A 20,009-nucleotide genomic window follows, 5' to 3' on the forward strand; every position below is an offset into this window, starting at 1 on the left:
CTACCTGCTATGGAATAATTATTATAATATATTCCATATTTTTGATAGAAAAGGGAAATCTTCATAGTTCATAAATCTTAAGTGTTTTGGTTCATCGTGGATGGTAAAAATGTTTTAATTAATTTGAGTTCACTGAAATTACGTTCACATGATGCGGTATTACATAAGGCAATGTTAGATACAAACGAGTGACATGTGGTAGTTGTACACATTAATCTACGATAATGTCAATTTTAAATGTACACATACATACAATAAATATTAGGTGTTTTATACATATTGAATAATATATATATATAACTTAAATATGGAATAAATGTATATAAATCAATAAGATTGAAACAACAGTACAGATAAGAACATTTTGTACTCCATAAAACTACTGTACTTATTTATAAAACAGCAAATTTTACTTTAATATTATTAGTTATAAATTTATTTTTCAATATTTAACGTTATCATATAAACCATGTACAATTATTTCAAGTTAAAACTTAGGTGGTGTATCTTAAAACAATAGGAATAGTACTGCAATTAATATGAATATTAATATATAATAAATTATACTATAGTAGGTAGACGGGGGAAATAGGAATCGAACCTTTTTTTAAAGTGGCAGAAACGGGCGATGATGAAATCGGTCGCTTCAAATTTTGGCGGAAACGGTACAAGCTCACCTATATTATTATACAATGTAGGCTATATAAAATGGGAGATTATCAATCCCGCCCGAAGTGAACAGGTAAAAAAATGGATTTGTAAATTCCGCCCGGAAAAAATAAACATTCGTTCCGTGACTCAACGACGCGGCGTGTTATAGTATTTTGAAGTTACAAAATGTTCAAACATGGGACAATCGTATCATACGAGTAGTCGACAATCATATCATATATCTTATCAGTTTGTATTGGAATACTGTGGATCTAATAATTGGACATATGGAAATATAATAAATTGTTTAGATCACTTTATTTTCGTTTAGAATATTGTGTGTTTATGTTTAGAATTACACGTCCTATACGCACATACACCCACCCATAATAGCTCAAGTTATGGAAATAAACTTGTAGTATTTTAGGAAAATTTAAAATTTTGGGTATAAATAAACCTTTGGTTTCTTAGTGAATAAATATAAAAGTTTTTATGTATTTTATACGATTTATGTAGTAACAATTATTGAATATATATCAAATATATTATATTTATTTAAATACTATTATAATGATTAATCTATACCTAATGTTATTACTTATTTTATTACCTATAAAAAACTAGGTACCTACTTTGTGTAATTTTTTACAGATGGAATTTATATTACTCTTTTTTTTACCTGCAGTTTATTTCGAGCGGAATTTACCACTTTCGGGGGAATATACATGCGCCCTATGAAATACATAAAATAATAATATAATTTACGCAGCGATCCGTGCATATAGCCATATAGGTATAATAGTTTATGATATATTTATAAATATATATGTGGGTAATGGAAACCCAGTATACGGATAGGTATCTCCCCCAGCCCCCTCGCCCCACGATTAAACTTGCGTCCGGCAGGCTCAAACACAAACACCGATATTATTTCGATATGCGAGACCGTGTAAATTATTATCAAACTAAACTTGTCCCGACTAAGCCGGACTTAGTGAGACACGGTCGCGTACACGCCCCGTCGTCCCATCCGTCACAAAGTGATACCTGAGAGTAAATTGTATCAATTCTTCCGCCCGCCCACAATCTGAGATACCTACATAATATGTTGTACCCGGAATTACTTTTTAGACGACGTATATGTTATTATATTATAATGTATAGAGGTGCGTATACGCCGTTCATTGTTATTATTATTATTATTGTACAATGCCGCAGCTATGGAAAGACCAAAGTTTTGACTTAAGCCACACCGGCGAGATTTATTATACGTTTTGGCTTTTTAAATCACAAATCGACGAGGCCTGCGCCAGAGATGAGAGGTACTCACTATCACTCATCCTCAACCGCATCCCTTTATAGTCTTCACTCAACGAAAGGCGCCCGCAGTTTTTAACCCTTTAAAATTCACATAGGACGGCTTTCGACTTTCGACATACAAGCGATCGTGTGTAAACTTGCAAATCAGTGCCGTCAGACTATAATACCTATTCGAACTTTCCTCTCTAAATTTTAAAATTTCGACTTTTCAACTAGACTACCTACAATATTATTATCTACGTGATGGACGACGCTCGAAAGAACTAAAAGTAGACAAATCATCGAGTCGATTACGTCACGACGATATCTTATATTTAAAAAAAACATATTATTTATAGCATTTTTGTGGCTGAGAAGTTTACTCTTATCTGTAAAAATTACAAATAATATACATTACGCGCGCGCACTGATATTTTCGATAACATTATTCGCAAATATTTAAGTACGTTTTCATATTCAACCACATTGGCATACTGAAAATTCGTGTTGCAACATTTTAGTATGTATTTGCACTACTAAAGTCTCAAATTGAATTTTGTTCACAAATCCAATTTTTTAATTCACGCATACAGTAAAATATAATATATCCTAATTAGTCATTGCAATATGCAATAAAACAAATTTTAAAAATTTCATTTTAAGGAGACAAGCATACGTTTAAATACGGGTGATCTTCTGTATTATATAATTATTATGTCATATTTTTCATCGTTTTTATTTATTTAGTAATTTTAGTAATGAGTACTTTCCGCAGAGCTTATAAATCGTGCGAATTTAATTCCGTTATCGAAACGACTGCACCAATATAGTATTAATTATCACGTGATTCGCTTTGTTGTCGAACGTTAAAAAAATTAGCAAAAATAGATGAATTTTATATTTTTTATACTCTGGGGCGCGTGTTGTACAAACTTTTTTTGCCACTCGCTCATAAAAAATTCAAAGGTTGAAAAATTCTTTGAATACAAATATTGCCCGGCAGAACTTTGTCCCATCGCGGTCGTTAACTTTTCTTTTTCTCGTTTTTTCCTCTATTTTATTTAGTCTCTTCCGTCTCCCACAGTCGCTCTCCATCCTTCCCGCTGGCCATACGTTTGCAGTTGTTTAATCTACTCTGTGTTGTCAACGCTTCTCACGTTCCGGAATAATAATAATAATAATACCAAAAAAAAAAAAAACAAATAAAAAATAAAAAATAAAAAAAAGTAAATAAAATTGACTTTATTCAATTTATTCAGCGTTCATATACACTTCCAGTGCATGTATAGTCGCTGCAAATTTCTTGACGCCTTGAGAAATATTATTATTGGCGTTTTGTAAAAAAAGATAGTGTAGACATGTACCTACAAAGTTGCGTAGTGGAAATTATGCACCACTCGAATATTTGCTGTCGCTTCTTCTCCTCCCTCTTCTCATTTCTTCTTCACTCTTTATTTATTATTATTATTTTTAAATCATCATATCGGCATCGTTTTTCTTTTTTTTTTTGTTTCAGCCAACGATTGGACATCGGATTCGTTGTACCAGATATAACATCGGTAAACTATATTGTATATTATGTTCGTCGTTTTTTCGCGGTGAATACGATAATTTTGTCACTAGAACAATGGTTTTGAAATACCTACTATCGAATATTAGAACGCTAGGATTCTTGTGTTACAGGGTTTTTGAATTTTAAAGTAAAAATATTCAATCGCTCAAAATTCCGAAAGGAAAATATCAATATAATATTTAAATATAAAAATTTCTTGTATTGTCCATACTCGCTACGTGTATGGTCCCGATCGTATAAATAATTGGTGGTCGAGTTGGAAAAAGTCAAGTTGTTAAACAGAAAACCGTAAAGACCGATTAAGTGGCGTACAGGTGAATGTTTTTACGGGTTTTCTGAATTTTTTAAACCAATCAATTCAACTTAGTGGTTTCAACTATGCGAAAACGCTACAATAACTATATACCAATCCTACATATTATTATTATAATATGTGTAACAAATGTGTTTGACGTCGACAATAAAGGGGTGGTGTTCATATATTGTATTATTTTTAATATTTTATATTATTCGTTATTAATTTTAACTTAGGGTATTTTAAGTATTTAATATATAATTTTAATTTATTAATCCCCATATAACAAGTAGCCAGTAGATGACATTATTTTTAACTTATTTGTGTCATTCACATTATTTGGCATGCAAGAAAATCATTGAGGTATTCAACTTAATGTATGGTAAGTTTAATAAGTGATTAGTGAGATGTATAGAGAAATAGTAAGGTCGTATATTATACGATCTACCCCAACCTGTATTCAGTCATGCTACGGCCATTTTTCGAGGGGTTTTTGTTTCAAATTCTCTCTACCGAACAAAACTTTTAATACAATTCGTTACCTATATTTTTATTTTAATCACCAAATATCATTTTTGTTGCTATTCAGCCACTTCCCTCCATAATAAGTTTTATATTGCTATATCACGAGTAAAATCATTTGACAATTTAAAAATGCAAACATCACCCGACAAATAAGATAAATAATATGAAATTAAATTTGTTTTTAATAATTTGAATAATATTACTTTTACTATGTTATGTAATATATTTATATTGTATGATTTTTAAGTGTTGACTTTTGTGTGCGAAATATGTAAACGGGTTGTGTAAACAGCTAGTACCTACCTTTTTAATTTGTGATAAACCGTTCTGTGAAAAATATAATATTTATTACAATTCCAATAGACCACAACAAATTGGTGTAACTTACGATCACCGATATTATCATATCACCAGGCCAAGAATTAATTTCAAAAAAAAAAATGGTTCCATCCTTCCATTTGCTCTGTCGCACTTGTAAGTGCATAATAGTTTGATGCACAGCAATAGCGGTGATATTGCTAATGCAATCCCACTACGATAATAATTATAAAATTGTGTACACTACCATAACGAGGACCAATAATATATGTAAACGTAGGTATACCGTTTATGTGGTATACTATAATATTGGCTATTTGTATTATTTGTTATGAACATATATACTTTATCCGAATAATAACAATAACAATATTGTATCATTCATATATGATTCGGTATACCTCGGGTTCGATGTAAACGCGTGCATGTTTTAGATAGGTGGAGTAAAACAGTACCTATTTATTATTGTTGTTGTTATTATTATTAATATAATCATTGTTTTCAGTACCTTTGACATAAATGTTTCGTAAACTTTAATTTTTGACAATTCGACAAGTCACATAACTTGGTTTCGTGATATATGTTATGTATATATTTATCATATCAAAATAAATGACTTATGAGTATTATAATATGCCTATTATTTAGGTAATAGGTATCATATACTGAGGCTACTGCATCATAGGTACAAGTTATTTTAATCGTGTAAAATACAAAATATATGTAAATATTAAGTATAGAAAAAATCTAAGACCGACCAACCTAGTTTCTTAATATCCTATACAGCCTATATATTATCATGTACATTTATAGTACACAATATAACATTATAATCTTCGTCCATTATACACATATTTCGAATCAACAATACCCTCTTCGACAAAGTAAAAACCAACAAATAGCCATTCAGTTGATTCAGCAGAAAATTATTATCTACATTTTTATAAATATACAATTATAATATCCTCGCAATAAAATTCACCTACATAGAGTTATATTCTAATGTTTGTGTTAAAAAATGTTTGCAAGAAAAGTATAGTTCAATTTAATGATTTAATTGTTTTATTTTTATTTCTTCTTATTATTATTTTTTAACATTCTAGTTTTCACCGGCGGTTTTTGATATAATATGGCTTGCGGCGGAACCGTTGTCATCTTGCGTACGTCCGGCTTCCAATGGTTCGACCGGAACAGTACATTGTCAACGACGGTTTCCTCGACACCGAACAACAAACGGTAATGGTCTAGAACCGAACAAAAGTACATACCGCAAACCATAACAACAATGTTATAATATTATCATACCTTCATAATATTTAGTAATACTTATCGTTAGTTACCTGTTAGTCACCTATTTATATATAATATAATAATATCAATAGTATTATCGTGCACGACGACTCGTCTGGCGTTGACAACAGCAATGGGGGGTTGGGGGTTATCGAATTGTGTTCGTAAAGTATGTTATTATTATTATTATTATTATTATTATTATTATTATCATTATCATCGTCATCGACATGTCGTCGTTGTTGTCTAAATACCGTACAATATATATTTTGTATTGTTGTTTTATCATCGTTCGTAAATATTAATGTAAATATTATTATTATTATACAAACGTATAACAATTATTATTATTATTATTATTATTATTGCTACGCTACGATATTATATTATTATGTAAATTGATTTACTATTTACGATCTATGTTGTACGATATATATAATATATTTAGAGAATAGTTTGTAATAATATTTTACCGCCATAATAATAATATAATATAATATATTATTATTATTATTATTATTATTATTACTATTATTAACCTGTGCGAATCGCGACGGTGAATAATGCTAAAACAATCACACAGGCGGAAACTATACCGAATACATTAAAACACGAAATTATAATAATATTATTATGTAAAATATTACGTAACTGGCGTGTGTATACACCAGTTCAACTTAATAAGTGTGTACAACTGTTATTGCCTGCCTCTCCCCGCCTTAAATATAATTTTTTTTATACAGGTGGTTATTGTAAAATAATCATAATCGTCAAAATAATAATATTATGTACACGAAAAAAAAATAATAGAAATTATTATTACATTGATCGTCGACGCGCACAAAACAATGTTATTGTACTATAGCTATTTTACTCGACGATTTGGGCACTATTTCGCGTGTCATGTACCTATACATACCTATACTATATAATTATTTGTATAACACATGATAATGGTAATGGTTGTGTTGCTTCGACGCAAAAGCTAATAAACTGTAAATTGTAATTCAAAAAATACTAATGTTTTCAGTTATATTGTTATGATGTACATATACGATATACATGTAATCCAACCTAAACCAACAACGATTCCCATACCTATGTAATTATAATATATACCTACGCGCAATGTAACATTTCAAGCAATTGTTATGATATTATGCCATCACAGAGACAATTGAGTGTTTTATCAGTATGATTTATCAGTTGTTTCCGATCGACAGTGTCGCGTCCGTAAAACGCAGAAAACCTATAATAATCGGAAAACTACCAACCAACTGCGAGCTCAACGTAATATTATACAGTGGTGTGTAAATACGTTACAATATTTAATAGTAATAATAATATAATTATGTTTCACGATAATGACGTGACCTTTCGGTATCCATCCCAAATCATGTCATATCATTGAACATGAAACGTGAAATAAAATATTATGACGACGAACGATACCGTGCGAAATGGCAATGAAGTAAGTACCTACTTACACGCATGAAATAATTATGTTTTTTCAGTTACCATTTTTCGTTTTACCGACAGAGAGTTGTATTTTATTTATTGTCGTCGTTATGAACATATCTCCATTACCTTTTTTCTTTTCAAGCCGAATACAAAAACGTAGAATGATATTTGCTCGGCAATACTTATACAAAGTATCTACCTACTGCTGTACACCCATCACCCGTATCAAATATATTAAAAGTGAAAAAAAAACCACTATAATATTATATATCGTGGTTTAAAATTGATAAATTTCAATATTTGTTATAATCAACCAAATCAAAAATGATTTAATTGTTATCTTTTACAAATGATGTGATGAGCATCTCTAGGAATAACTCATATGGAAGTAAAATAAACACGATATATTAACAATTTTAATATTAAGACAACATGACTGTGAAAAAAACTAGCAAGTGAATTTATTTTAATTGTTGATGTTCTTAATTTCTTTGTTCAACAAATGTACACAACAATGCATTTATATTATCAATGCTGATATTTTGTCGTTGTTGATTAATCATAGTTTAAAAAAACTTAAATAATTTTCCCTGCGCTATATTCAATCATATTAAGTAAGTATGATGTGTCATATTCTCATATATTATATATGGTAACCTAAGATCTAGGAAACCCACCTGGGTTTTTTCACAAAATAAAGTTTACAGTCTACAATACTATGACATTAGAAGCTTAAAAAAAATATTTATGTTGGAACAACTTTTTTGGATGTAGTGTTCTTAGCTCCTTATAATAGTTTTTTTTAAATAAGTTTTTTTTTATTCAATCTGTTTCGATGGTAAAGCTACCTTACAATAGTTAATTTTTATATAAATAAACTATAAAACAACACGCGCTATTAAACAAGTCTACATAAGTAACATAAGAACTGGTTGATATTTTCATTACATTAACTATAAAATCTTAAAGTTGTAGGTTTGATTTATATAGAAATTCAATATTTTATTTTATGATTGAATGAATTTCATGTGTATTCATAATTTATGATAGCGTATCAATAAAAAATCCGACAAAATGTTTGAATTTTAAGTATACACGTAATTACTTATACAATCACGTTTCTTTTGTTCTTCATTTGTTCAAATTCTGATTTTTGAATTTTTTTGCCATCATAATTTCAAAAACTTAATCGCATTTTTTTATACCATCATAAAAGTGTTGTCTAGTACGAATAAAAACTTTTTTTTTCAAATGAGAACATCTATTTTGACAGTAAATTAATAAACAACTTGTGTTTTTAAACTCTTGTTGTATCAAGATGGAAATTGAAATAAGTGACCTACCTATAATAGTTTCTAAATTCATGACTCTACTAATTTATGACAGAAATGTTAGATTTTTGGTTTTTGTTGCCATTTTTCATTTGCCGTTTGTATGAAGCATATTATTTATCATGCTTTGAATTAGGTTCGATAATGATAGAAATTAAGACGAAGAGTTAGGCATTACATTATAATTTTTTTCCAAAGCATAATAGTTAACGGAATAAATAACAGATTACACTACCCAAATTGAGTGATTTAATTTTCCGAATTCGATATTTTTTTTATAAATATATAAATATATATATATATATATATATATATATATATATATATATAGATTCTGATCATATTTTTCGTTTTATTTCCATCATACATTGCAATATAATATTAAATTCTAACAGATTTTTAATTTATCAGAATATTATAATATAATGAACATTTCGCGGAAAATGTTGTAATTTAAAAACTATTTTTTCAATATACGCGTATACATTTTTAATATGATTAATATAATTGGATTGGGTATCACGAAGTACCTGGGTTATAACTTTTCTTATTACTCTATGGGTAAATGTATTTACCTGAGTCAACTAATAATAATATTCTGTACTATAGTTATAGTATATATATATACACTTTATATTAAATTTCATTACTGGTCTGATTGCTTATAGACTAAGTTATAAGTATACACGGCTTGCAGACTTTCAAAAACTGTTTATTTTTATTGGTGTAAAAAGTATGAAAGTATGATTGTCCGACTAGAGTTCAATGTATTTTAGATTCGTAGTTAATTCATTTATCCGTAGTTATATGTCGTTATTGTATTGAAAAAGTATTATAGATATATCACATGTAGGTGAGCTAGTGAAATATATTTTAATAAATTATACGTAAAATAGTGAAACAAATTAACTAATAAAATTGGTACAGTCGTTATTTGGATTTTTGATTACCTATACAATATATTGATAAAACCATTTCTAGATAGACGCAAGTTACAAACGCTTCACTTGCACTTGTATCAGGGCATCAGGCTCCCAAAACAAAACTCAATTTTTTTCTTACTATTCAAATTCTACGAAATATATACAATACGAAGTAAGCAATATTTACTTATTATTTTATTTAATAATTATTAAAAGCATGTTAAGGTATGATGCAATTTTAATTTATAGTATAAACAAGAGAAACTGTTGGTCCGTATTATGCAGTTTGTTTTTGTTCAAATAAAAATAATTAATTAATTAAAATCACTTTTATAACGCAGAGCACTTATTAGTTATTAATAATATTGATTTAATATTTTAAAGCAAATCCTTTTCTATACACAGCATGCGTGGAACAATGTAACTGGTCAATTTCCACGTGTATAATATACAAATAATGTGTCTCATTTAAATAATTATGGAAATAAGTTAATTTAAAAATGATTCATAAGTAATGATATTTTTTTTTGTTTAAATCAAATTCAATGGTTAAGGAATCATACAAATGTAATAAAATCAATCGAAAATGTAATACACTAAGAAACATCATCAACTAAAATACGTAATTTATACATTATTTCTAGTAGCTGTTGTGTCAAAGACGCATAACTCTTGAATCCTTTCTTTTATGTTTATAAGTTTAAAAAACGAGGCCGAAAGTTCTCTAGAGCGTACTTTCAAATGAAATATATAATGTTTCTAGCCATATTATGGATTAGGGCACCAAATCGGATTGTGCACTGTGTTGTCCCCAATTTTAATTATCACGCTCTGTACATTATTACGAAAACCCTAAATCTATAATAATTATGTCACTAGCCGACTGCATATAAATACGGATAAGCAAGCTCGTAGGAATCGGATTCAGTCTACCATCCCAAATTTTAGGTCTAAGAATGTCGTCGGTCAACGTCTACATAGTCACAACATTACCGGTTACCTCAAAGTATTATATATATATATGTAGGTATATTGTTTTTGAGTAGAATGATATTACCACTGAGTACCTGAACATTGCATACATATTAAATTCAATGATGTTACCTATTATTATTATATTTTCAAACTAATTGTATTATAAAGCACTACTATTGCAATAATTCATTATACTATTATATATTGATATCGTTTTATACATAATAATATGTTCAATAATTACAAACCGTATTCGTTTTATTTGCTTCAACTATTATAGTACGTCCATTCGTGGAAATATATGATATCTACGTACCTAGTTAAAAAAAAAACGTAACGTTGTTCGACGAGTGATCGCTGCAGAGTGTATTACATTTACATACCTTGAATTATTATTTATTCCAAAAATAAAATAAGTCAACATCAAATTACAGTGAAACTTCCATATAACGAAGTCGATTGAGCAGCAAAAAAAATTCGTTATATAGAGGAATTCGTTAAAATATAGAATTACGTATTTTTTTCAACTTTTTTTTTATTAAATTGTATGTATGTAATTTGATTTTTAACCTTAAATATAATTTATAGTAATTTATAGTATTTATGTAATTTAAAAGAAATAATCTGTAAGTTTTGTTTGCTTATTATTTTTGAAAATTGTCTTTCTTTCGTAAAAAGTTTCTATATCGTCAAGTTTTAAAAAAATTTCATCGGGAACATTTGCTTCTTGTCTAAAACTATTTCTTACCACTGATAAAGCGTTGAATATGTTAAATTTTCTTTGATTAACGATTCTGATATAGGCAGATTGTTATTTCGTATACAAGTCATCCATTTAAGGACAGCGTTGTCAACTTCTTTATAGACACAAATTTTCATTCGTTTTCTATTGCTGAGGAGAGAAGAATTTTGCATTTGCTTGGTTATGTTTTCACGGTTTTTCAAAATGGTTGATAGAGAACTTGTTGGAATACTATATTTTGCGGCAATATCTTTCTTTTTAACACCTTTATCGACTTCGTTTAAAATTTCAAATTTATCGGCAATAGATAAACATTTATGTATCGACATTTTTTTTGTACGGACGAAGAGAAAACGAAAGAATGCATACTCGTTTGCAGTTTTGCACCAATATTGGAACTGATGTACTATAGTAAAATTAATCAGTTTGCCTACCTTCGGTGTTTTATCTTTATCGGATACATTGTTCATGTACAATTTTAGAACTATGACATAAACTATCAACTTCATAGTGACAACATTTACAAAAACTGGTTTTTATCGAATAACTATTTCGTTATATAGAAACATCAGATTCGTTATTTGGAGATAAATTTACGTGTAATTGACAATGAAGGTCATAGTTCTTAAAAACATTTCGTTAAACAGAAAATTTCGTTAAATGGAAGTTCGTTATATGGAAGTTTCACTGTATATAGAATTTACCTCCTATAGTTCTACAACTTAATAATGAAACAGTCACTGTATGGCCGTAGCTATAATTTATTATGCACATTTTATTGTTATTATACATGCATATTTAAGGGACAGAACTACCAGCCTAGTAGCAAGAGGAGGAATGGTTCAATCTCTCCCCCTCGAGCTCATGTCTTACACATACACAATAACAATATATTTTAATGTAATTGTTTAATTATATATATATATATATACTTAGATAATTAAATAAATTTAAAAAAAAAACATTAACACAGGCTATATACTAATGCATTTATTGCACTTGGATGCTGAAATTTTTGATAAAAAAATTATTTAGGTAAGTATATATAAAAATAAGATAAATTTAAAATAATGGTAATAAATTTTACTATTCATATTTTTTTTTTAAATTATATTTACATATTATACTATCGTCTAGTTATTCCACCCGACGTTTCCTCAGCCAAAGGCTTGTATTTTCGATGAATATATCTGTACCTACAAAATGTATACCTAATTATGGGAAATGTGAGAATGGTCACATAAAAAAACCAACTTCTGTCTCCTATTACTACTACAATCTGTAAGCTGTAACCAATAGTAACCATTTAAAACAAACATTTCCATCGTAAATCTCAAAATCTTAGTTAGTGCGCCCTTCTGAGTTAGACACATGACGTGTCGAGTGCTATATCTAAACACAACAGGGACCCACTTAAACACACACAAAATGTCATCAAAAGCCCAGTCCAGCAATTTAGGAAAAATTCAGTATGTTACAGACGTACATAAAGATTATAATACAACGAAGCAATAACATCACCCAGCTCGGTACTAATAAATAAAATAACATTTCAAGACGCACTCTCAAACATAAATAATCTAACTAAAAGTCACTGGCAAGGCTCGTGGGAGAAGACTCCAAACACAAATAAATTAAAAGAAATTAAACCGTCAGTCGACCCATGGAAAACTCCCCCATCCTCATCCAGGCACGAAGAAGTAGTTACCACAAGAACCCGGATTGGACACTCTCGCCTAACACACCTACACCTCATAACAAAAGAAGACAGCCCGACCTGCGAACTCTGTGACAAAGCGCTGACAATTAAACACATCACGCTAGAATGCCCAAAGTTCACCAACTCCAGACAAATCCTCGGGAACCCATTAACTATGCAACAAGCACTTGGCGAAGATAACTCCAAAAACATATACGTTTTTTTCAAAAACATAGGATTAGAAAAATTAATTTAGAAAAATAATTGAATGTACATATACTCTACAAAATCCCTCTATTGTCAAACATAATGTGTCCCCATAGCTTTAAGATCATACTCTATAACTACTATTTTGTATTTACTGCAGGCTAATAACCTCAGGAGTTGAAACCTTATTTAAATAAAAAAAAAAAAAAAAAAAGATTATAATAATATATCATACAATAAAGATCGTTACACCATCTGCAAATGATAATTTAACAATATTTTAATCGCAAGTGATAGTAACATATAGTATTAAATTTAATCATAATTAAGTTACGTAAAATATTTAAACGAATGCGTTGCTCCTTATATCTTTGACCCGTCTCTGCTCAGAATTTTGAAACGTGTTTATGTCGAGTGTTTGGAAGTTCAGTTAAATTTCAAATAGGTCTTTCTGTGTCAATATTTGAAAATTAACAATGTACGGGAAATCTCGTAGCAGATGGTAGTGAATTTTGTTGTTAAAATAATTTTGGTGGACGCACCTAATCGTTTATTAATAAATTTATTTTATTCACAGTTTTTGATTTTGTTTTATTCCGTGCACGCAACGACTAGGAACCCAGTAAATGCTTCAAAACTTTGAAGACAAACCGTCTTAGATAATCACGTCTTTGAAATAACTTTTTGGCTAAAAGTTTTCAAATACTTTCATTTAGCAGCTAGGTATGTATATTTTGAATCCGACCAATGAATGGAATATTTTAGAAAAAAAAACACAGTAAATAAAAATAACTTCCGAAGTATATAAGGCCATTTTTTTTTGTACGTTATATAGTTTAATCTGCAATATAATTATCGTGAAGAATTATTTTAAATTGTGAACTGTTCTATGTTATATAAAGTCATACAGTAATTTATAATACAATACTATTGTTTAATTAAATAATTATTCGATATATTTGCCCTATCTTAAATATTGAAGGGTTTTCCAGTAGAACATTTGATCTGGACAATACTCTAAGAGAGAGGGGGGCATAAAAGTCGTAAATAAATTGGAAGGAACGTACAAAAAACGGAGAATTTAATCTGCACTAGTTTTTGACTTAGATATTATTTGTTTTTAACGAACGCGCTGCAGATACGTTTTTTGAAGAAAAAAAATCAAATATACTTTTTGAAATAATCAAGTGTTCACTATTCAATGCTACTAAATAAATCACACATGAGTATAAACGAATGAAAATCGACCTTTGAGGCCCAAATAAAAACCTGTAGATAACGATATTTCGTAACGAGTTTAGTATTTAATATTTAGATAATAATGTTATACTTAAGAGTATGTTGATCATAATAATATTGAGATTGTACTTATCTATTACATAGAGATCTTATCTGTGAGACTTGTTTGCCAACCCTAAGACCCTAAACAATTTAGACGAGTGCGGAAAAAAATGAATATATTATGAGATAATATAAAATGTATAGTTTATCGCGTTGACGGGGCTAGGTAAATTGAGTCCGAGACAGTGTTGTGCAATAGCTAAATTTAGTTAGATAAATTTATCTAGATACCTTATCTAGATAAAACAATCGTATCTTTTATCTTATCTAGATAAATTACACAATTGGTATCTACCTGTCATCTAAGATAGAAAACTTCGTCATCTAAATTAATTTATCCAGATTGTTCATGAGACGTAGTCTGAAAAATATACGAACATAATAGTTTCTGATATTATTTTTAAAATACTTGCATTTTATATATAATGAATTATACGTATATATATATATATAGGTACCTAGAATTATTATTGTCATTTGTCGCTAATGAGCACCACTTTTAAGAAATTAATAATAATAATTGTATCGTTGATCGTCAATCGTCAATTGACGATTGACGACAATAATAGATAAGCTTTATATAATAATATTAAATAATTCAAGTTGAAGGTCTAAGAATAACCTGATAGATGATAGTACTGGGAAGTGGGAATATTGGTGTTCTAATAGTTTAAAAATACCAATAGCTAATAAGAATAACTGAATAAACCACCAGCTCCACTCAGTCCACTCACCAATCGCCAAGAACCTTTATTTATTAACCACTGCAAGTTATAAATATTTCATTTATTATTAGTCATTGCCTATGGAAAAAGTATCATACCATCACAATTGAGTATTCAGATAAATAGTTATAACTCATAATTGTATTAATATTTTCTACAAACCTAATATAAAAAATAAAATTTAACAAAATCATGTTTTAAGAATAAAATTTATAAAAAATCATCTCATTTTCATCTAGATAAAATTGATTTTATCTGTATCTAAATCTAGATATATTTTAATTTATCATTATCTATCTCTATCTAGATATATTTTGAGTTCATATATCTTATCTATATCTAGATAAAAAAAAATTATCTAAGCACAACACTACTCCGAGATAAGTTTGGTACATTTTGAAAGCGGTAAATTGAGTCCCGGGGAAAAATAGGTAGTAGGTAAGTTGAATCCCGGAAAAAATAAGGCAGTAGGTAATTTGAGCCCCAGGGAAAAACGATTTATATGCATTTAAAATTTAAAAAGGTGCACTATAAAATTTTTATTTGTCATTTGTGGACATTCATTGACTGCATGTATATGATTTTGAAAATAGCAACATGCATTTTTATTGCATAAAAAATAATTATATAATTAATAAAAATGCAATTAAAATGTATGTTGCTATATTCAAAATCATATACATGCAGTCAATGAATGTCTAAAAATCACAAATAAAAATTGTATAGTACATATTTTTAAATTTTAAATGCATATAAATCGTTTTACCGTGGGACTCAAATTACCTACTACCTTATTTTTTCTGGGACTCAACTTACCTACTACCTAGTTTTCACCGGGACTCAATTTACCGAGTTAGGGTCATTTGGGACTCAATTTATCAACCCCGGCGTTGACATCGAAAATGAAGAAAAACAATTAATTATACTTACAGAAATAATTAAGTGCTAATTGCTGCTAAATGAATCACACATGTGTATATAAGTAATGGAATGTGTAGTAGTAAGAATAATGACAACCTTTATAGTATCATTAAATTATATATAAGAATAACACTAGATAACACAATGACATGAAAAACATGTTTATTGTTTTGTGTCTTTATCATTCTTAAACCTATAAAAGCTGTGTTAAAATATTTGTGTGTTGAACAATTAATACATACATTTTGAACTGTAGGAAGTATTAAACGTCGATTAAAATGTAGTAATTAGTAATTATAATATATTATAATTAAAAAAAAAAGAAAAAAACTATTTATCGGGTTTCTTTTATACATTTAATAATATTATTTTAGTACTCCATAATCTTGTGATTTTAATAAACTTCGAGTATTAAAACTTCAAACTACAAGTGGTAACAAAATAGATATTAAACAATTTAGTAATACTGTTGTAACAGTTTTCGTGAACAAAATACTTTTACCGTAATACAAATTTACAAACTTTGCTTGATTTTAATTAGGTACACTAATAATTCATACCGCTTCCTTATATAGGATAATACTATGCCGAACTTTGATATTTATAATTTTTTATACAAATTATCATCTTCTCATAACAAAAAATGAAAATTTTAAAATTTATTAAAACCTTATTGTTTTAATATCCATTTTAGTTACGTTTCGAACGTATTTATACATGTATAATACGGTAATTTGTTCTAAATTTCTTTTCACTTATCAAGTAATCAAAGAGCAATGATTCTATAGGTAGGGATCGAATAAGCGAAACTTATTTAAGTAATTTTAATATACAGAGATTGTTCCAAAGGCCAACAAAAGCTTTTTACTCTGAGCATATTTGTGGCAAATTGAGATACTTATATGTAATTTCATTCAAAATTAATGTTTAATAAAACTTCAATATTTAATCGAATAAACTATCGAATATAATATTCAGATAGATGAAAAAAAAAGTTATAGAACAGAATTTTTAAAAATATCTAAAATAAAGCATGTTAATTTTTGTTATTTGTGATAATAACATACTTATGATAACAAACATACTATTGTATTATTAAAATAAACAAAACTGACTAATTCAAAATTTTTTAAAATTAACTATATAGTAATTTATTTTTAATTGTTTAACATCAGTTGGTTATTTTTAATAGATGATTAAAAAAAAATTTTAAACATATATTTAAGTAGGTATATATTATATAACATAATTATTATAAATATAAGTATAGACTTTTCACGGTGATTTTAAGGATGATTTATGACTTTGAAGGGCCACTGTATAACATACGTGGCATGCAATCGCATAAATCTACTAAAATAGTTTGATACGTAGGTCATAGTTAAAAGTGTGCAAAATTTGATCTTAAGTGAATAAAAGCTTATCAGATTTCATTTTAAATTTTCCGACGGAATGCCTAAAGGACGTCCTAATGAATATACTTTTAATTTTTAATCAACGTTGAATTGGTTAATGATGTAACTGTTAATAGTTTATAGCACGATAATGGCATCGAGAAACGAATCGAATACGATTGCTGCTCTTGTTGCATGTTTTTCACTGATAATTGTTTTGCGATTGCACGAGTTTTTGAAAGTGGAATAACAAATTATACATCTGGAATTATTTTTATTACATTTTCCTAGTGCGATTAAAAAGTTTGAATTCAATTAAAATGATTCAATAAAAACGTAGAGATAATATATATATATATATTTATACTTTCATAGTTATAAGCCGTTCAAGCAATAAAGTTACCTTGGTTACGTATTTTCTTTAATTAAAAAATCATTCGGACACTTGTGTTCTAATTACTGAATTCGTAATTATTGTCAATAACTACAAATTGAGCCGAATTATAAAAGTTTGGAAATTAAAATTATCCCCATATGCACGGTACAATGAGTCGTCAAAATTAAATACAATTTGTAAATTGATATTTGTATAAGTTGTCGATAAATATCCAAACAGATATTGTTATGCGTATTTTGATAATTATACTGCAGAAATTAAAATAAACAAATAAAAACCGTTTTTAGATATTTAATAGGTAAAATATATTCTGATCCATTTTCTTTAACAACAACAATGATTATTCTAGTATTTGGAATAAGCTGTTTAAGGAACAAATAATTGAATTAAATTTAAAAAAATCTTATTTATCGGTAAGAACCTTAAGAACGGCGAGTAAATCTATGTCAATTATGTAACTTAGATTCAAACATCAATACACATCAATACACATTATTTTTTAAAACTATATGTTCCAATTAATAGTGTTGTAGATAGTATTGTTTTCTCGAAATGTTCAACCAATATAAATTTGAATTTTTACATAATGGTAGCGATAATTAAAAACCATGCTTACATACATTAACATTTTTACACAATATTTTTTTCAAGTCTCAACCATAAACCATAATACTGTATTAAATAAACTTGTTATTCTATACACTTTGAAGTTGTGCTAGTTAAAGTTATTTTTCTAAAAAATAGAATATTATATAATATCCCTGTACACATGGTTTACGGTGCATGGTTATAGTTCAACACATGTGTACGATAATGTTTATCAAGCAGAAAAAAATGATTTGTTTTTGTATAATCTCCCTCGAGATTATACTGGTAATTATTGTGAGTTCGTTTTTAATCAACAGAGAAATAAAAACGAAACAAATTCTATGAAAAACTCATAGCATAGGTTCAGCGACGACAAAATTATCATCATTATATAGTGAAAAATACATTCAAGATTGGAAATCTGCCACGAAAAACTACGTAGATACACCATACAAAATAATTTATAAATACACTGTTTTAGATTCTGAGCGGAACGATAATTGTATTGATTTTACCATGGTGTATGTTTTCTTTTTTTTTCTGTCATCACGTTTTGGGGCAGTAAAAGTGGTTCGATTTTCGACTTCAGTACCTCGTTCGATCAGAAAGTGAATCTAGTTGGTACTTTGGGGAGTCAAAATTAAAAATATTTCAATAGTTTTCCAAACAAACTAAAAATTCATAAAAGTTTTTCTTTTTAGATCTATGATTTGAAAATTTAATGCAGGCTCATAACATATTTTTACAACAGCAGTTGAAAAATAAAATAAATTTATAGTCACAATTTTTTTTTACAAGCATTCAAAGTTTGAATTTTGACAACATACGTAAAAATCGAAAAAATTCGCAAATTATTTTAAGCTAGAAATTCATAAAAAATGTTCTTTTTAGATCAAAGATTTGAAAATTTATAATAATCTATAATATATCCTAGACAGATAAACCGTCTCCGCTCAGAATTGTTTTTCGTATACAATGATGTAGTATCATTGGATTAAAATTTAATTCCATCCATTACAGTAACCCACTTGTAACCTACTGTACAGCAGAGCAAAATCCATGACTTACCCGCTTTTTTTAGTTTCAAGAAAAATTACGTATTATTAAGCATCATAGTATTATCAAACATATGACTCACGGTGCCAATAAGTGCTTTCTCGTACGGCTGGCCGAACACTTTCAGTGTGCCTAATTATAATCATATTTTATTTCTTAAAAATTAGAAAAATATTAAAAATCAGGAAATTAACGAAGAGCGACAGCAGAACGATATCCGCAACTTACCCGCTTTTTTTTTAAGGTCAACACTTTTTTACTTGAAAGATAATAATTAAATGTTAACTATTTTTTTTAA

The 20,009-nt window shown here is 28.2% G+C and overlaps 2 protein-coding genes across 4 annotated transcripts in view; both read left to right on the top strand.

Annotated features, from left to right (window-relative positions):
* Positions 1-6,966, top strand: part of CARPA (Carbonic anhydrase-related protein A) — a 112,380-nt gene extending 105,414 nt beyond the window's left edge. For 2 of the 3 annotated variants that reach the window (XM_089226702.1, XM_089226704.1), the window contains exons 11-12: positions 3,467-3,509; positions 5,765-6,966. In XM_089226702.1, the coding sequence (XP_089082828.1) occupies positions 3,467-3,504 (38 nt within the window). In that variant the 3' untranslated portion in view covers positions 3,505-3,509; positions 5,765-6,966. The remainder of the gene's footprint in view (positions 1-3,466; positions 3,510-5,764) is intronic. The other variant, XM_089226703.1, reaches the window with a different exon arrangement.
* Positions 6,967-7,149: 183 nt separating this feature from the next.
* Positions 7,150-20,009, top strand: part of LOC107172060 (uncharacterized) — a 63,975-nt gene continuing 51,115 nt past the window's right edge. The window contains exon 1 of the mRNA XM_089226851.1: positions 7,150-7,422. Coding sequence (XP_089082977.1) covers positions 7,412-7,422 — 11 coding nt within the window. The 5' untranslated portion in view covers positions 7,150-7,411. The remainder of the gene's footprint in view (positions 7,423-20,009) is intronic.

The sequence above is a fragment of the Diuraphis noxia genome, unplaced genomic scaffold (genome assembly GCF_037042655.1).
Source record: "Diuraphis noxia isolate RWA-SAM2 unplaced genomic scaffold, SU_Dnox_SAM2 contig0004, whole genome shotgun sequence".
NCBI classification, from domain to species: Eukaryota; Metazoa; Arthropoda; class Insecta; order Hemiptera; family Aphididae; genus Diuraphis; species Diuraphis noxia.